At 38.9% G+C, this 14,167-nt stretch overlaps 1 protein-coding gene across 1 annotated transcript in view; it reads left to right on the top strand.

Annotated features, from left to right (window-relative positions):
- Positions 1-14,167, top strand: part of vps50 (VPS50 EARP/GARPII complex subunit) — a 101,346-nt gene that overhangs the window by 35,036 nt on the left and 52,143 nt on the right. The window contains exons 12-13 of the mRNA XM_054605423.1: positions 3,417-3,557; positions 12,360-12,492. Of these exons, the coding sequence (XP_054461398.1) occupies positions 3,417-3,557; positions 12,360-12,492 (274 nt within the window). The remainder of the gene's footprint in view (positions 1-3,416; positions 3,558-12,359; positions 12,493-14,167) is intronic.

The following is a 14,167-nucleotide window of genomic DNA, read 5'->3' as shown; positions in this document are numbered from 1 at the left end:
GGTATCCTTGGTTAATATAAAATAAGCTCTCGAAACATAAAAAGACATCTTAGATGAAACAGTAACAACAACATTTTTGTCTGTGCTATTTTTTGCAGGTCATTTGAAGCTTTAGAACATTTATGTTAAGAGCAGCAACAACAACAACAACAAAAATCCTGTAGTTTCTGTTAAAAATGTGTTCAGAAATATTAAGGACTATTACCTTAAATGACACAGATATTATTTGTCTTTCTTTTCTTACTCTCCTTACTCCTCAAATCCCATTCCAGTCCTTTAATAAGCATTGATCTCTAATGCTAACGCCTCTTTCTTTAATTATTGACACACTCCACCATCATTTTCAACATGTCACTTGGCCCTGATCTCTTTCTTCTGCTTTCAATCACATTTCTTCTTCCTTTTCTCATGGCCCTGATATTATTCTTTCTTCTTAGGTGTAAAACGCGGTGACACCAAAAAGCATTAAACCCACCAACACCTTATGACGCCATTGTATCTGCCTGAAGTGCACTCGCGCTTAAAATGTGTACTCTTTTGTAATTCTACATTGGCAACTTCCTCAGAGATTATTGTGATGGTTTAATAGCTGCTGTATTATTTAAGGGTATGTTATAACCCTAACCAGCCCGTGGGGTTTGTTTTTTAATATCCCTGATCTTTTTTTCGTCCCCGGGATAAAGAGAAGCCCTTAGGTTCAGGCCCTGCTGTGATGTCTGAAAATAACACTTTTCAATAACCCTTTTCAGCCAGGTTTATAAAGACTTTTCATTCCAAGAATTATGTTCCAATTTTCATCCAGCGCTGGCACATTTTCGCTGAGCCTCCAGGTGATAATAATTAAAGCCTGTGAGTAAAATAAAGTAATATCACCTTCTCCAACATACACATTTATACCTAAGGGTTGGGTTTTTTGCCAAGTTCCACTACAATAATAACTTGTTGAATCCTTCTTGAAGACTCATTCTCATCCTGACACTCGCACAACAACAAACATGTTCTGTCTTTGTTTTGAAAAACTTGAGCCCATGTTGATCTTAATTAATAAGATGTATGCCTCTTGACATTAACAGCCCTCCTTGAGGTGGAGATGAGTCATCAATGCTCGTTGAGAATGAATTGTGTTTTTCTTATTACTGCTATAATGAGTATATTCAGGCTCAAAAGCTTACTGAGGAGTTGTTCTTGGCTGCCTCTTGCCGTTGCTCCTGAAGGCTTGTTGTTGAGGTCCTTCTCTTTTTTTCTTTTGCTTGCAATCTCCTACTGCAGTCTTTTTTGTTGCAGTGCACACAAACACATTTACACTTTTAATCTGAAACGTTTCAGTTGGGTACATGATTGAACTGTGTCATCCAAGAGGTAATCGGCCTCACTAGGCTCTTTAACTACAGAATCACCAGCTTGAACCATTTGTATTGTCTTTACACTGGTCTCTCTGGTTGTCTCTCCCGTTACCTAATAGCCATAGACTAACGAACCTGACACACAGTCTACTTTTCCAACATTTGTCTGAATGAAACATCTGCTTGTCTAGTATAACTAGCTGCAGATGAATGAGTCTGTTTGCATTAGCAGTTGATTGATAATCATGTCTAAAGAAGATGATTATAACAAAATGAGTTGCTAGTTGCCTCCTTTTTCTTGTCTACTGTCCATGCTTTGTACAGCCAGCAGTATTCAATGCTGTTTTTTTAGCCAGATGAAGTGAAACTCCCTCAGAAAGGAGGGAAAGAATGTTTGAATTACTTTTTCGGCAGCAGGCAGTCAGAATGGACGGGGGCACAATTTTGTGGTCATGAGCTTGCAGTAAGACAATCTAATTGCACTGCAAGACTGTGCCCACGTCTCCCGCAACTCTGGTGTCCTCAATTCACGAAGGTCCTTCAGCGAGGCTGTGGGTGGGCGCTGCAAAATGGAAAATATAAGTTGTGAGAATAACTGACAAAGGACTTGAATTGCAAAGTCACAGAGCTCAGTGCAGTGGAGCATGATTGCACTTAGAGATGTTATTTGTCAAATCATGGTTAAGAGCTATTTTGGCCCCTGATTATTTATGATAAATTAGTAATCAAGAAATCGTGCTTTGCCAAAAAGTTTCTCTCATCTGTTTTTGATTTTTTGATTTTTATTAACAATGGATGAAATTATAAAATGTTGTATGAAATGGGTGACCTGGAGAGTGTCCAAACAAACAAAAGGAAATGATCACCTGACTCTGCAGTTCCCTTCATCTCCGTGAAGAATTTGAGTGTGTTTTAGGTCATTGTCAGCTAAAAGAAGAGGGAACATTGGACTTGCATTCCTCAGGTGATAGTGTGTTAATGTTGTGATTACAGCTTAATGCATTTGCCCAAATAACTTACATTGATGAAAAATGAGAGCTAATTGGTCGTTCCATGGCAACATCAGCGCAGCAGCAGCGCTATGCCTCGACTTCAGTATATCAAAGTGCCATACAAAAGTAAAGCTAAATGATTTCTATTATATTGTCATTTATTAAATTTATCTACCGAAAGTGCATTTGTTTAAGAAGAAATTATTATAATAATGCAAGCTATTATAACTATTTACTTGGTTGTTTATTAAACAATTGCCCCGCTCTCCACTAAAACATAAAGTGAGCATTGGACTTTGTGTTCATGTCCATTATGTTGAGGTAAATAACTCTGAGGGCTACTTAAGTGCTTGTACTGGGGAGTTGACTTACGTAAAAAAAATGATCCTATGATTAACAATAATCTCTTTATACATTAATGGCCTCAGATTCATTGCCGTTTTCAGTCCAAAATGGCAGCAGCGCTAGTAATGGTTGTCAAAAAAAGTACCAGCGTTTCGTCTCTTTACTTCCCTACTCTTTGTAGGTTAGTGTCCTAAATGTCAGTTAATGCAGCTTTAAAATCCACACCAAATACCTCCCGTTAACGGATTTACTTGCAGAAAGGTTTTGAGCACTCATCTGTTTTAATCCTGTTAGATATTTCTTTGATCCAGCACCCGTCCTACCGGACACTGGATGTGCATGTTTTGCTTATTGCTCATATTGGACATTTTCCTTCCTCATTTTGATGAAATACATCAGGGCAAACCATATGAGATGAGTGGGGCTGCAGGTGAAAAGAGCTGGAGGCGGTTGATTGTGCTACCAAACATGGCAGTAATATGCCTTCGCCATAGTGTTCTACTATTTGTTCTTGGTCGTTACGGCTTCTTTAATGACAGCAAACTGAGCTGGTTGCAGAAATGTGAATCACGGAAACTGGAAGCTAAATTGCCCATTTTCACTTGGACTTGAACATTGCAGCTCCTAGGAGACAGCTATGCACATTTTCCCTCATGTCGTATTACTTGCAGTGACAGATGACAATGACATCTCAAACATAGTAGTTTTCATAACCTTGTATTTTCTCTCTCTGCAGACTGCTATGGACCAGCTCCACATGCACTTCACCCAGGCCATCCACAACACGGTGTTCCAAGTGGTGCTGGGATACGTGGAGCTGTGTGCCGGCAACGCTGATACCAAGTTCCAGAAGATGCAGTACAAGGACCTGTGCACGGTAAGGGTGTGTGTGTGTGTGTGTGTGTGTGTGTGTGTGTGTGTGTGTGTGTGTGTGTGTGTGTGTGTGTGTGTGTGTGTGTGTGTGTGTGTGTGTGTGTGTGTGTGTGTGTGTGTGTGTGTGTGTGTGTGTGTGTGTGTGTGTGTGGCCAATTTATTCCACCAGTATTCACTCATTCTGTCTGAAAACTATAGCTTTTTAGCCAGAAAAGTTTCTGTTCTGTTCCCTTTGTTTGATGACAGTGAAAACTAACCACTTCTTTACTCAGTTAAGTGAAAACTGACTTTAGAACAAAAAACCCCACCTACAGAGTGCTGTGATGACAGTACATATGACACACTCTCACACTATGTTCCTCACATTATGCCTCTAGAGTGAAATGAGGGAGTAGAGGAGATTGTGATTCAGAGAAAGGAAAGAAAAGTATATTGTAGCCCCTCACTATGAGACAATTAATCTTGCTCACAATACAGAACCAATGCACTGCAGCAGCAGTTTTCTGATGGGGATCTCCATACCGGCCCACACGCCTCAGCTCAGTTCCCTCTCTGTCTTTTTAAGTCCCTCCAGATCAAAATAAATCACATTTGCATGGCCGGCAAGCCATAACTTTAGTCAGTTCTTCATTAGCTTTGCTGAGAGTGAGTTTTCTTCTCCCAGGGAGTTGTGTGACAGTCTGACCAACAGTACTGTGTGGAGATGTATATAAAGGTAAAGGTTATCCCTGCCTTATTGGAGAGTACATTTTGTTTCTTAACAGTCTCTCCCGATGTGTCAGTTGTCATCGTTTTGTTCCTCTCCCTGCCTCTCCAGCTCCATGTGTGGCCTTGCTTTTTGACTGCACAGCATTTACTCTGGGCATGGCCAGCTGTGCTCTTATCTACAATGCCCTTCCCTTTACCTCTAACCTTTGTGCTACCTCGCTACCTCGCTTCCTCTCCACTCCTCTCCTCTCCTTCCTCTGTTTCCTGCTTCTATTTTCTGTTTATGCATATTTTTCCTACTCCAGTTGGTAAGTGGAATGGAAGAAGCAATGTACAATTTATAATGGCGGGGGGCTTCTAGTTTAAAACTTCTTTTGGTTGGATCGACTTAAGAACCACAGGAGGTCAATGGTAGCCTGCATTCAAGCTGGCTGGTGGGATGTTTTCGGTGTCGGAGCTGAACCGAGGATTATCAGTTTCTCTGTCACTTCAAACTGGGTTTGAGCCCATTTTTGTGTCACCGTGAAAATATGTCAAAAATAGAGAGCAAATGTTCAGTGGGATTTATGGGAAAAATATGAATTTTCTTTCTTGACGTTGATGGCCAGGACAAGGTTGTTCACCGGTAGCATACTTTGCGTGGGATTCCCAAACAGAAGCCTGTGGTTGTAATGAAGTGCTGCTGATACATATTAATGAGTTCTCAGTCAGAGTTCTCTCTCTTTGTTGTGGGCTGAAAGCTTTCTCGCAAGGACGTTCGGCTTGTTAGTTTCACCGATGGCTGCTGTTATAAATGATGAGTGGCTATTAATACATCAAAGCAGTGACACTAAGGATGTACTGTACCAGGAGTCTTGATAGTTATACCTGTTCTGTTCTCAACAATGCAATTTGCTTATGACCATGACTGTGCAAGTATCAGTCCAAGTACTTTATAATCCATCTTTTTATTTAATTGGTATTGTAAATCAGGTGGAAAATGACTTGCCAAACAGCAGCTGTTAATATCTAAGCTCATATTAAAGATACTTTAATGTAATAGCATCAGACAAAATTTGAGATTTAGTTATGGTGAAAAAAAACGTAAAGCTTCATCTATAAATCACGCTTGTTTTTAATCCGTTATCTTAAATGAATTTGAAAAGATAACATAAAACACAATTTTAGAGAGATTGAATGATTCAGATTATTTTACTTTAAGGGTATTTTTTCCTTTTTGAGTACGAACATTGTTGGACTGCTTTCATACTTACATACTATATCACAAACTTTTATAATGTTGTATTTTTTATACTTAGTTTTACTCTTTCAATGTCATATGGAGAGCCTTCAACTGCCATTAGGCTTAATAGACATGTGTGTCATGGATCCCCTCAAATATTGTCTATATACAACTGTTCATGCACATTCTAATGTTTATTTTTGTTAGCACAACGTGTTGCCTGGATGATCCGACTCATACCCCACATATTCACAGACATATGTTATACTGTACAGCCACTCTTACCAACTGAAGATTGATGGGATGTGCCATTACACTCTGGGCTGTGTGATCATGATTGATAGGGCAACACATCCACACACAGGTGAACACTCAAATGAAGAGGTATGTGAAAACCCACACACAGTCAATTTGTGTCGCTGGCAGCATTTGAAGCCTGTCTACTGTAGTATTGTGCTGAAGGTGTTCAGATCGTATACTGACGATATAAGGGATAATTTACATTTTATTTATTCCTACAGTAAAATAAAGCTATCAGAACTAAGATATATAAAAAAAAAAATATGTCTAGAATCGGCGCCCTACTGTGCATTTAAAGACGTTTCTGGTGGAGCGGCATGTCCGCCCACTGAGCCCTGTTCATCAGCAGTGATGAGTGAATCCTTAATAACAATCCATTTGGCCGTCTCTCTTAAAGGTCTGAATATTTCAAAGCTCCATCAGAGGCTGATATGATTATTATATTGGCATCTGGGTAAAACCATTGATACCCCTACCAAATACAAGATGTTGCATTTTTCTTTGACACTAAGAATAAGTCATCCATGCTGGCTTAACTCCTCCTTCTCGTCCTCCTCCCACCTTCCTAACACCTATCGCAATCTGGAGGAACTAAGATTTGACAATACAAAAACGTAAACGATCACCCAACTCTGGTCTGCAGTGAATTTCATGGGTAGAGCAAATGTTCTGCTTCCTTTTACTTCTAACGGTAGATCATTTTGTTGAAGGCACTAATGTACGTGCCTTTAAAATGTCAAAAGGAGAGCTAACCGAAGTACCCATTTGAAATAAGTGTCTATGTGCACACACTCGACTGAGGTGGTTTTCAAGAGATGCTTAAAATCTTAAGATGGGTTTGAAAACTTGTCCTTTTGAAACTTCTAAGTATTTGAAAGGCCCTTCAGTGTCCTTCTCTGAGGTTGTTTGGGACTTTATGAAAGCATAAAGGCATTTGTTGAGTTGTTTCAAAAGACTCTCTCGCAAGTAAAAATTCTCTTTCACATCAGCAGAGAATGGGGTTGAGGAAATAAGCTAAGCAACGCTTTTCACACTTTCAACAAATGGCAATGATTTACTGTTGAGCAAGGCATTGGACCATCACCTGCTCCAGTGGAGCTGCACAGTAGAGGATGTGTTAAAGTTGTAGACTTGTATCAATATGAAACTTGGTGTTTGTGGAGTAGAACAAACTTCTCCAGCTGCCTGTTCCCCTGGTAAATAAAGGTTAAGGAAATGTTAGAGCCACAGTAGACCTCCTGAACTTGCCTCTTAGTTATGCAACTTAAAATTCAAGGGAAATGGGAACACTCAGAAAGGTCGGTTCTGATTGTGGAAGGGTCTTATTAATTTTACATCCACATCTCATCATTATTGGCCAGGCTCATTCCTTATCATTCCCCTTGTCTCTCTGTCATATCATGGGCTGTTATGAACATCGCGCTCCAGAAGCTGCTGGTGTGACTTTAAGCCTTTTATTATTGTTTTTCTACCTGTGATATAGAAATAAGCCATAGTTTCCCCCCAATAATATCAAACAACTGCTCAGTAACCCATAGTGATCCATCCCACTCGCAACTGTTCAGTGCCCCATTATTTTGTTATTGGCTGACCTCCAGTTCAGTCATATACCTGAAGTATGGACCATTTTGCGAGGCAGTGGAGTGGATGCTAATGCTGTTGCTTTTACATGCTAAGCAGTGTGATTATCCTATGCCGCCTTTTTGTGTTGAGTTCATCATGGCTTCTGATAGCTTCATGACAGAGTGAAAATAATCCACTGCCAAACATTGTGCATCATTTAATCCCAGCTCTTAATGATGGAAACTGGTCACGTATTGTTTGTTGTTAATAGTTTGTCACCGTAGCGATAGACATCTTAAGGCTGCTGCTGTTTATCGTAAAATTTTGTTTTTTATTTTTTCCCAGAGGAGAAAAGATTTGTTTGATTTTTGATTCTCGCCCCATTAGTTAGATTTCTTTCTTTTTTTAGTTGCCTGAATCATTCTTGTGTGTTTCTGGGGAATCTGTGGTTTGAATAGCAACAAAAATGTCTCTCTCTGAATCCCATGGAGACTCGGTCAATGCCTTTGACAACGTTGACATGTGCAATGAACCTTGTTGTTGTGCATGGCAAGTTTTTTTGATGAAGCACTTTAAAGTACAACATGAAACAGGGAGCAGATGATCATGAATATGTCCCTGTGCGAAATCTCCATCTCTATGGTGAAGGACTTGACAACTTCATGTGATGCAATGATGATGAAAAGGAGCATTGCCTGAAACTATTAATTCAATTATCAAAAACATCATTAGCAATAACATCAGTGAGTAACAACTCAAGCAAAAGGGTAATCTCTTTAAGAGTGTACCCTAGGGTTTAATATTGGCTCCTTTGCTCTTTACATTATACACAAGAAATCAGTTGGTCCCCTTTTATGTAGACGATTCTTGAATGTCACATTTAACAACTGAGGACTTTATTTTTTCTTATAGACTGATTTTATTCCATCCAGAATGCTAGAAGAAATCTGAAACTTGTCCTTAACAACAACAATCATTTCCTGTCTAGAAAAAGAAATCGGTAATCATACAATTTGTGTTTACAAAGTAATTTCAAGATAACTTTTCAGAGTACAGGAATCACATAGTACTGTACATAACTGCCAAGATATGTTGTGCACCAAATTGTGTTTAAGAGCTTGTTTGTGTCAGAAAAAGATAGATTCCTCTTCAGGAGGAGGTGGACTGTTCATTGTGTGTTTACTGGCACAGCAGGTCTACAGATTGCTGACTATGTTTCTGATCTCTTTCAGGTTAATCTGTTTAGTTATTCATTTTTTTAAACGAGGGGTGTGTGACTGTCATTTACCAAAGAAAGTAAATCAGCTTAATCAGGGTTACCTGCCCCTCACTTTCACGTCTCCTTTGTAGAATGTGTGGCATTTCTTTCATGCGCACTCCTCCACACACACAATGGAGAAAAAAAAGCACTCAGCGCATTGTCTTTTGAAAACCTCCCTGACACAGCTTGGCATATGTTATGTGCATAATGATGGGTAATTGTCTTCAGAAAACCAAACGGCTGAAAATAGATTCCAGGCCTGCCTTCCCCGAGCTCTCATCACAGCACTTGTTTAGAAGGCTGCGTCCAGCGAGGTCGATGAGAAAAGTATTTAGTTGTATTATTTTTTTCTGCGTAATCTTACTGCAGGTGAGACACGCAAATACTCTCGTGTTTGTTGTAGTCTTTTAAATGTACACACACACACACATTGCACACTGAACAATTTAGCGTAGCTGTGTAGGTGTACTTCTTCTCGTCAAACCCACTGAAGATCCTCAGCCACACACACACACATACTCACATATATTACCCCCACGTTGTCTCCCCTCACCTCAGTTGCCCGGCAACATGCTGCCGTGATGTGGCTGACTGGTGGAGAATATGGGATGTCAAATGTTTTGTCCAAACTAGTTCATTAGCTGACCTATGTGACCCGTGGTGCCGGAGCCGGTTTGTAACTGAAGCTATGTTTATCTGTATTTGTTTATTTTATTTCAGGTCCGATGCTCAATCATTTTCATTGACTGTACATGGAGATAACAATTCTAGTATAGTACCCATAGTAGAAACTGTACAGTAGTAATACATGTATTATTATATAATGGCTGTGTTTGTTAGTTTTATGTCATGTTTTATAGTCAATACACAAAAACAGGACGATTACTTTTGCACTTCAACTATTATGTCATACCATGTCAGACCTGTAGCACTCAGGCCAATAGAGAGCCATATTGACAGTTGCACCTGAATGCACCCTGTACTTAACATGACCTAGACAGCAGGAGTAGAATTACCTGACATAATGTGCAGTGACATAACTTGAAAGAAAATCCTGATGACTCTCAATGACAGCGTGATCATGATTATTTATAATGATCATTTATTCTGGTATTTATAACACATTATTTAACAGACTTAACACAATTTTTCTACGAATCTGACTGCACATACTGCTGTTGCAATGGGTGCCATAAAGCTTTAATTCCAAATTAAACCAATTGTATGATTGGTAAAGTGTACTACTCACCACTGTCAACAGTCTGCTTTGGTCACACAGGTGAAGGGGCTCGTTGTTTTGGTGTTGAAATTTTGAGATGAGTTGCCACTGTTGTTGTTACAAATATAATCTCAGTTACAAAACAGTGTTTGATGTCCACTGTAGCAAAGGTATTAAAACCTTTCAAGTCTGAGTGCAGTTACAAAAAATTCAAATGAGGATTTATTTCACTGGTAAGTTTATAATTGATAGTCATTGCAGGGTGTTTTGTTTAAATATACTATTCAGAGCTGATGGTTAAAAGTCTGATGTGTATAAAAGCATCACTTTACCTCTAATATTCTGTGCTTTAATGCAATATAGTATATTGTAAACTTCTTTATTTTAATAATGTTGACTATTTCATTTTCACAGTTAGAATTCTTTGAGAGCTGCAAGTCTTTGTGTTCAGTGTAGCGTTGTTACATATCTGAGAAACGGCCTGTAAATTCATTGCATTTCAACACCATCTCTAACAACAGTGCTTGACAGCAGTGGAGGCTGTTGTGCAATTTAGCTGCCTTGGGCAACAGTTCTGTCATTAAATCTTTTGAGTTGGCGGACATTACTTGATTTCTTGCGGAGTTCTTGAAGTGGTGAATGTACCTCAGATGTCTCACTGAACTGTTCAGTTGAGAGATTGTCCTGGCAAGTGGTGGTTTGTCATTCAGGGACTCTGGCATGCCAGAGACAAAAGCCAGAAGAAGGATTTTACTCGTGTTAGTATGTGCACAGTTAGGGGTCTTTATTACAAGCAATCATCAGTGTGTGAGTTTTGTGTTGTTTTTATTCACACTTCTTTTGCGAAAGGAAGCAGGGGTCTGCAACCGCTTACTCGTCATTGTGGTTTAAACAAAGTAAAGTGCGGCTGCTGTCGACAGCCCTGTTTGATCTGACAGTGATTAAATGGGGTCTGGACATGTTGACAGGACTATATTGGCGAATTGTTCAGCAGAGCCCTGAACTGTGTCGGTGGCTAATATTGTGCCAGCTGCACTTTTAACACACACATCGTTCCAGGAAGTCTTGCCCCCTCAGAGCTCAGAATCAGACCTGGTCATCTGTTGGATGTCTGCAGGATAAACAGCAGTGTGCATTGTCCTATGAGTACTTCCTCATCGTTCCCATGTGTCGTGAAAACCTGGAAAACAGTGGACCCTTTTTCCAGTCATGGAAAACACATGAAAACACAGAAGATCTTGTGTTCTTGTGATGCCCTGTAAATTGTGTAAACATTCTCCTACAGTATTTTCCAATGAACCAAAACCCCCAAATCCTCAATGAATAATTTTGCCATCTGAAGGAGCTAAGTTATGTTCAGGATCTTATAAGTATTCAAATGGTAGTTTATGAACAAGAGTATTTTGAATAGGCACCTCCCGGGTTATGTTGTGGAAACGCTGTGAACGTAACCACTCCAAGTCAGGTTAAATGGTCGCACATGCAGGTTGGATGACATGACAACTTAAAAGAGCGAAACTCTGAATAATATAAATGATATGTGAATATTAGTCACTGCTGGCTGGTTAAGGTGGTAGTTTTAATGCTTATTTTATTCTCAGATCTCGGATTTATTATAATTTCTAAACACGTAAGAGATGATTTCATAGATAATTTAAAGCCATAGACGGCACGTCTTTTTAATAGGATTCCACAGAGAAAAACACATTAGTGTATGGTGAGATCCCTGTCTGTCATACCAGCTATATCATCACTATGATATGTGATATGAACTGGAAAGAGATCTGTAGAAAAGAGATGGGAACCCTGTATTTATCATACATGTTTGCTGACTTGTTTTTGATTCAGCATCTCTGTGATATTCTAAAGAGTTCTATGGAGTTGTGGTCGTTGTGTGGGTATGTAGGTGTAGATCAATTTTTCGGTTTATCATAAAAAAAACTCAGCATTGGAATTATTTTAAAAGACATCATGACATAAGTCAGTATATTGCCTGAATTATCCATAAAATATTCTTTTAATTTGTATATTTCATACTTGATACTCTAATGTTCTGCTCAACACAGTGTCTCATCGTTTATTTTGAACTCAAGGTGTCATTGTATAACCAAATGTGCATAACATCATTTTTTTAAATCAGTCTTTACGATAATTAGCTCTTACATAAGATGAAAGCGTTTCTTGTGACACAGAAAACAGATGTTTTCTAACACAGTGTCCTTGAATGATGAGCATAAGCAGCCTTTAATTAGATTTAACAACGAGCTGATGATCAGCTTCTTTTTTTTCCTTGAGTGTCTTTCTGAATCTTGTAATTAATTTTAAAGTTGTCCAGAACTGTGTGCTTAAATACTAAAACATTTTTCTTCTTCTAGGTTAATAAAATACATGTATGACACAAAATAATCTAATGCATCATACAACACGAAATTCATCTACTGTGTAAAAGAGCATCAGTGACCTTGTTGCAAATTTCCCCGCTGCGGGACTAATAAAGGATTATCTTATCTTATCATCGCTTCTCTGTTTGCAGCATATCACCCTGGACAGCTACATTCCCTGCCTGACAGATCTATGCAAGGCATTGTGGGAGGTGATGCTTAGCTACCACCGCACCATGCAGTGGCACGAGGAGCATGACAAACAGGAGAGCACACCCAGTACAGGTAAGAAAATATACCTGTTTAACCCTATGACCTTTGTATGTTTTTCAGAATCTGTTTATATTTAGCAACAATACTTTTCAAAAACAGTTCCTCGTTATTGTAGATAAAATAATAACCTCACATACCATGACTTGTACACCTTCTGTCTTGCAAAAAACTCCTTCGGTACCTCAAACTCTCCTTCCTTTTATGTCTCTTTACCGGCGAATGCAGTGGCCAGCGACATTATGTTTTTGGGTTGTCTGTCTGTTCGTGCGTTCTATTCTCATGAACAATGAAATCTCAGGAACACCTTGAGGGAATTTCTTTCAATTTGTCGCAAACGTCCACTTGGTCTAAAGGTTGAACTGGTCAGAGTGTGGAGATCAAAGGTCACTGTAACCTCGCCATAACTCATGAATTCATGTGCTAATTATGACAATTTCACTGCCAATTTTGTCTAATAGGATAAAATTATGAATATATGACATTTTGGACAGACATGGATACAAAAGTATAGGGAAGGTATACAACCACGAGGCAATATTCTACTTTTTATTTTATTTCTCTTTGTCAGCTGTTTTCTCTCTCTTCATAAAGACTTACTTACCAGACATAAATTCTGCTCCCTAAACCCATAGCTTAAAAAAGTACGATTCAGTTTATGAAGACTTGGTAAAAAGAAGGTCAGTATGTCCCGGGAATGCCACTCTTTCATGGCTGTGTGAAATCAACATATAGTGGGTTTATCAGCTTTTCAGGAAACAGAAAGGAATGATTGGCATATGAAAAGAGTATTGAATGTGTGCAGTGTAGTGGTGCAGGTGCTGAAGAAGCATCATATTGTTCAGCATTTACTAAACCCCTTTCAGTAGAGGTCATTGAACAGTCAGTACTGGCATATTGACGTTTGATCAAACACCTCCTTTCTCCAATAATACAAAGAGATGTAGTTATACAGTTTTGCAGTGTCTCTGTGGTTGTTGGTTTGTATTCATTTTGTAGCATTATCAAACATATTTTATGTACACCGTGTTGGATTTACATTTCAAAGTTAATGTGACCCTGCAGTACGGTTTCAAGGCTACATATTTGCACAGGTGATGAAGCATAATTAATGCATATTTTTCATATGGAAATGTGTCATGTGTGACTTTGAGTGTGCTCTGTTTCCAAGCTAATACTAACAAGACTTTCATGTCTAGCTGTTTCAGTTCATGATGATAAAATGAAGACTTTTTTTCCACATTGCATTGTTTTTTACGTCGTCCCCAGTGACATTCTTGACCTTTTGATTTCATTTAGATCCCAAAACTCTAGTTTTATCCTTTTAGAAAAGAAATAGCAAGTAAATATAATATAAAAACATTTTGTAACAATAACAGTATAAAGTATACTCACTCTCCACTGGAAAATTCTTTAAAGCCGCACTCAAGTTACGGCCCATTAAGAACAGCAAGACGACTGAACACCACATCTGTCCAAACCCAAGGCTTATGTCTGGATCGACAAGAAAAGTCTGACTTGTGTCACAGCTTCTCTCCATCCTTCCTTCCGTCTGCCAGATGTGAAAACATCAGCCTCGAGAAGCTCCGTTGTCAAGGCAATACATACTTTGTGGTTTAGCAGTAAGCTCCGCAAGAAGTTGAATTTCTTACCAGTGTAAAAAAAGAAAGCCATACTGGATTTGGTTTAT

Source organism: Anoplopoma fimbria, chromosome 10 (assembly GCF_027596085.1).
Source record: "Anoplopoma fimbria isolate UVic2021 breed Golden Eagle Sablefish chromosome 10, Afim_UVic_2022, whole genome shotgun sequence".
Lineage (NCBI taxonomy): Eukaryota > Metazoa > Chordata > Actinopteri > Perciformes > Anoplopomatidae > Anoplopoma > Anoplopoma fimbria.
Note: the sequence above shows the minus strand (reverse complement) of the source record. Positions and strands in the feature narration are given on the sequence as shown.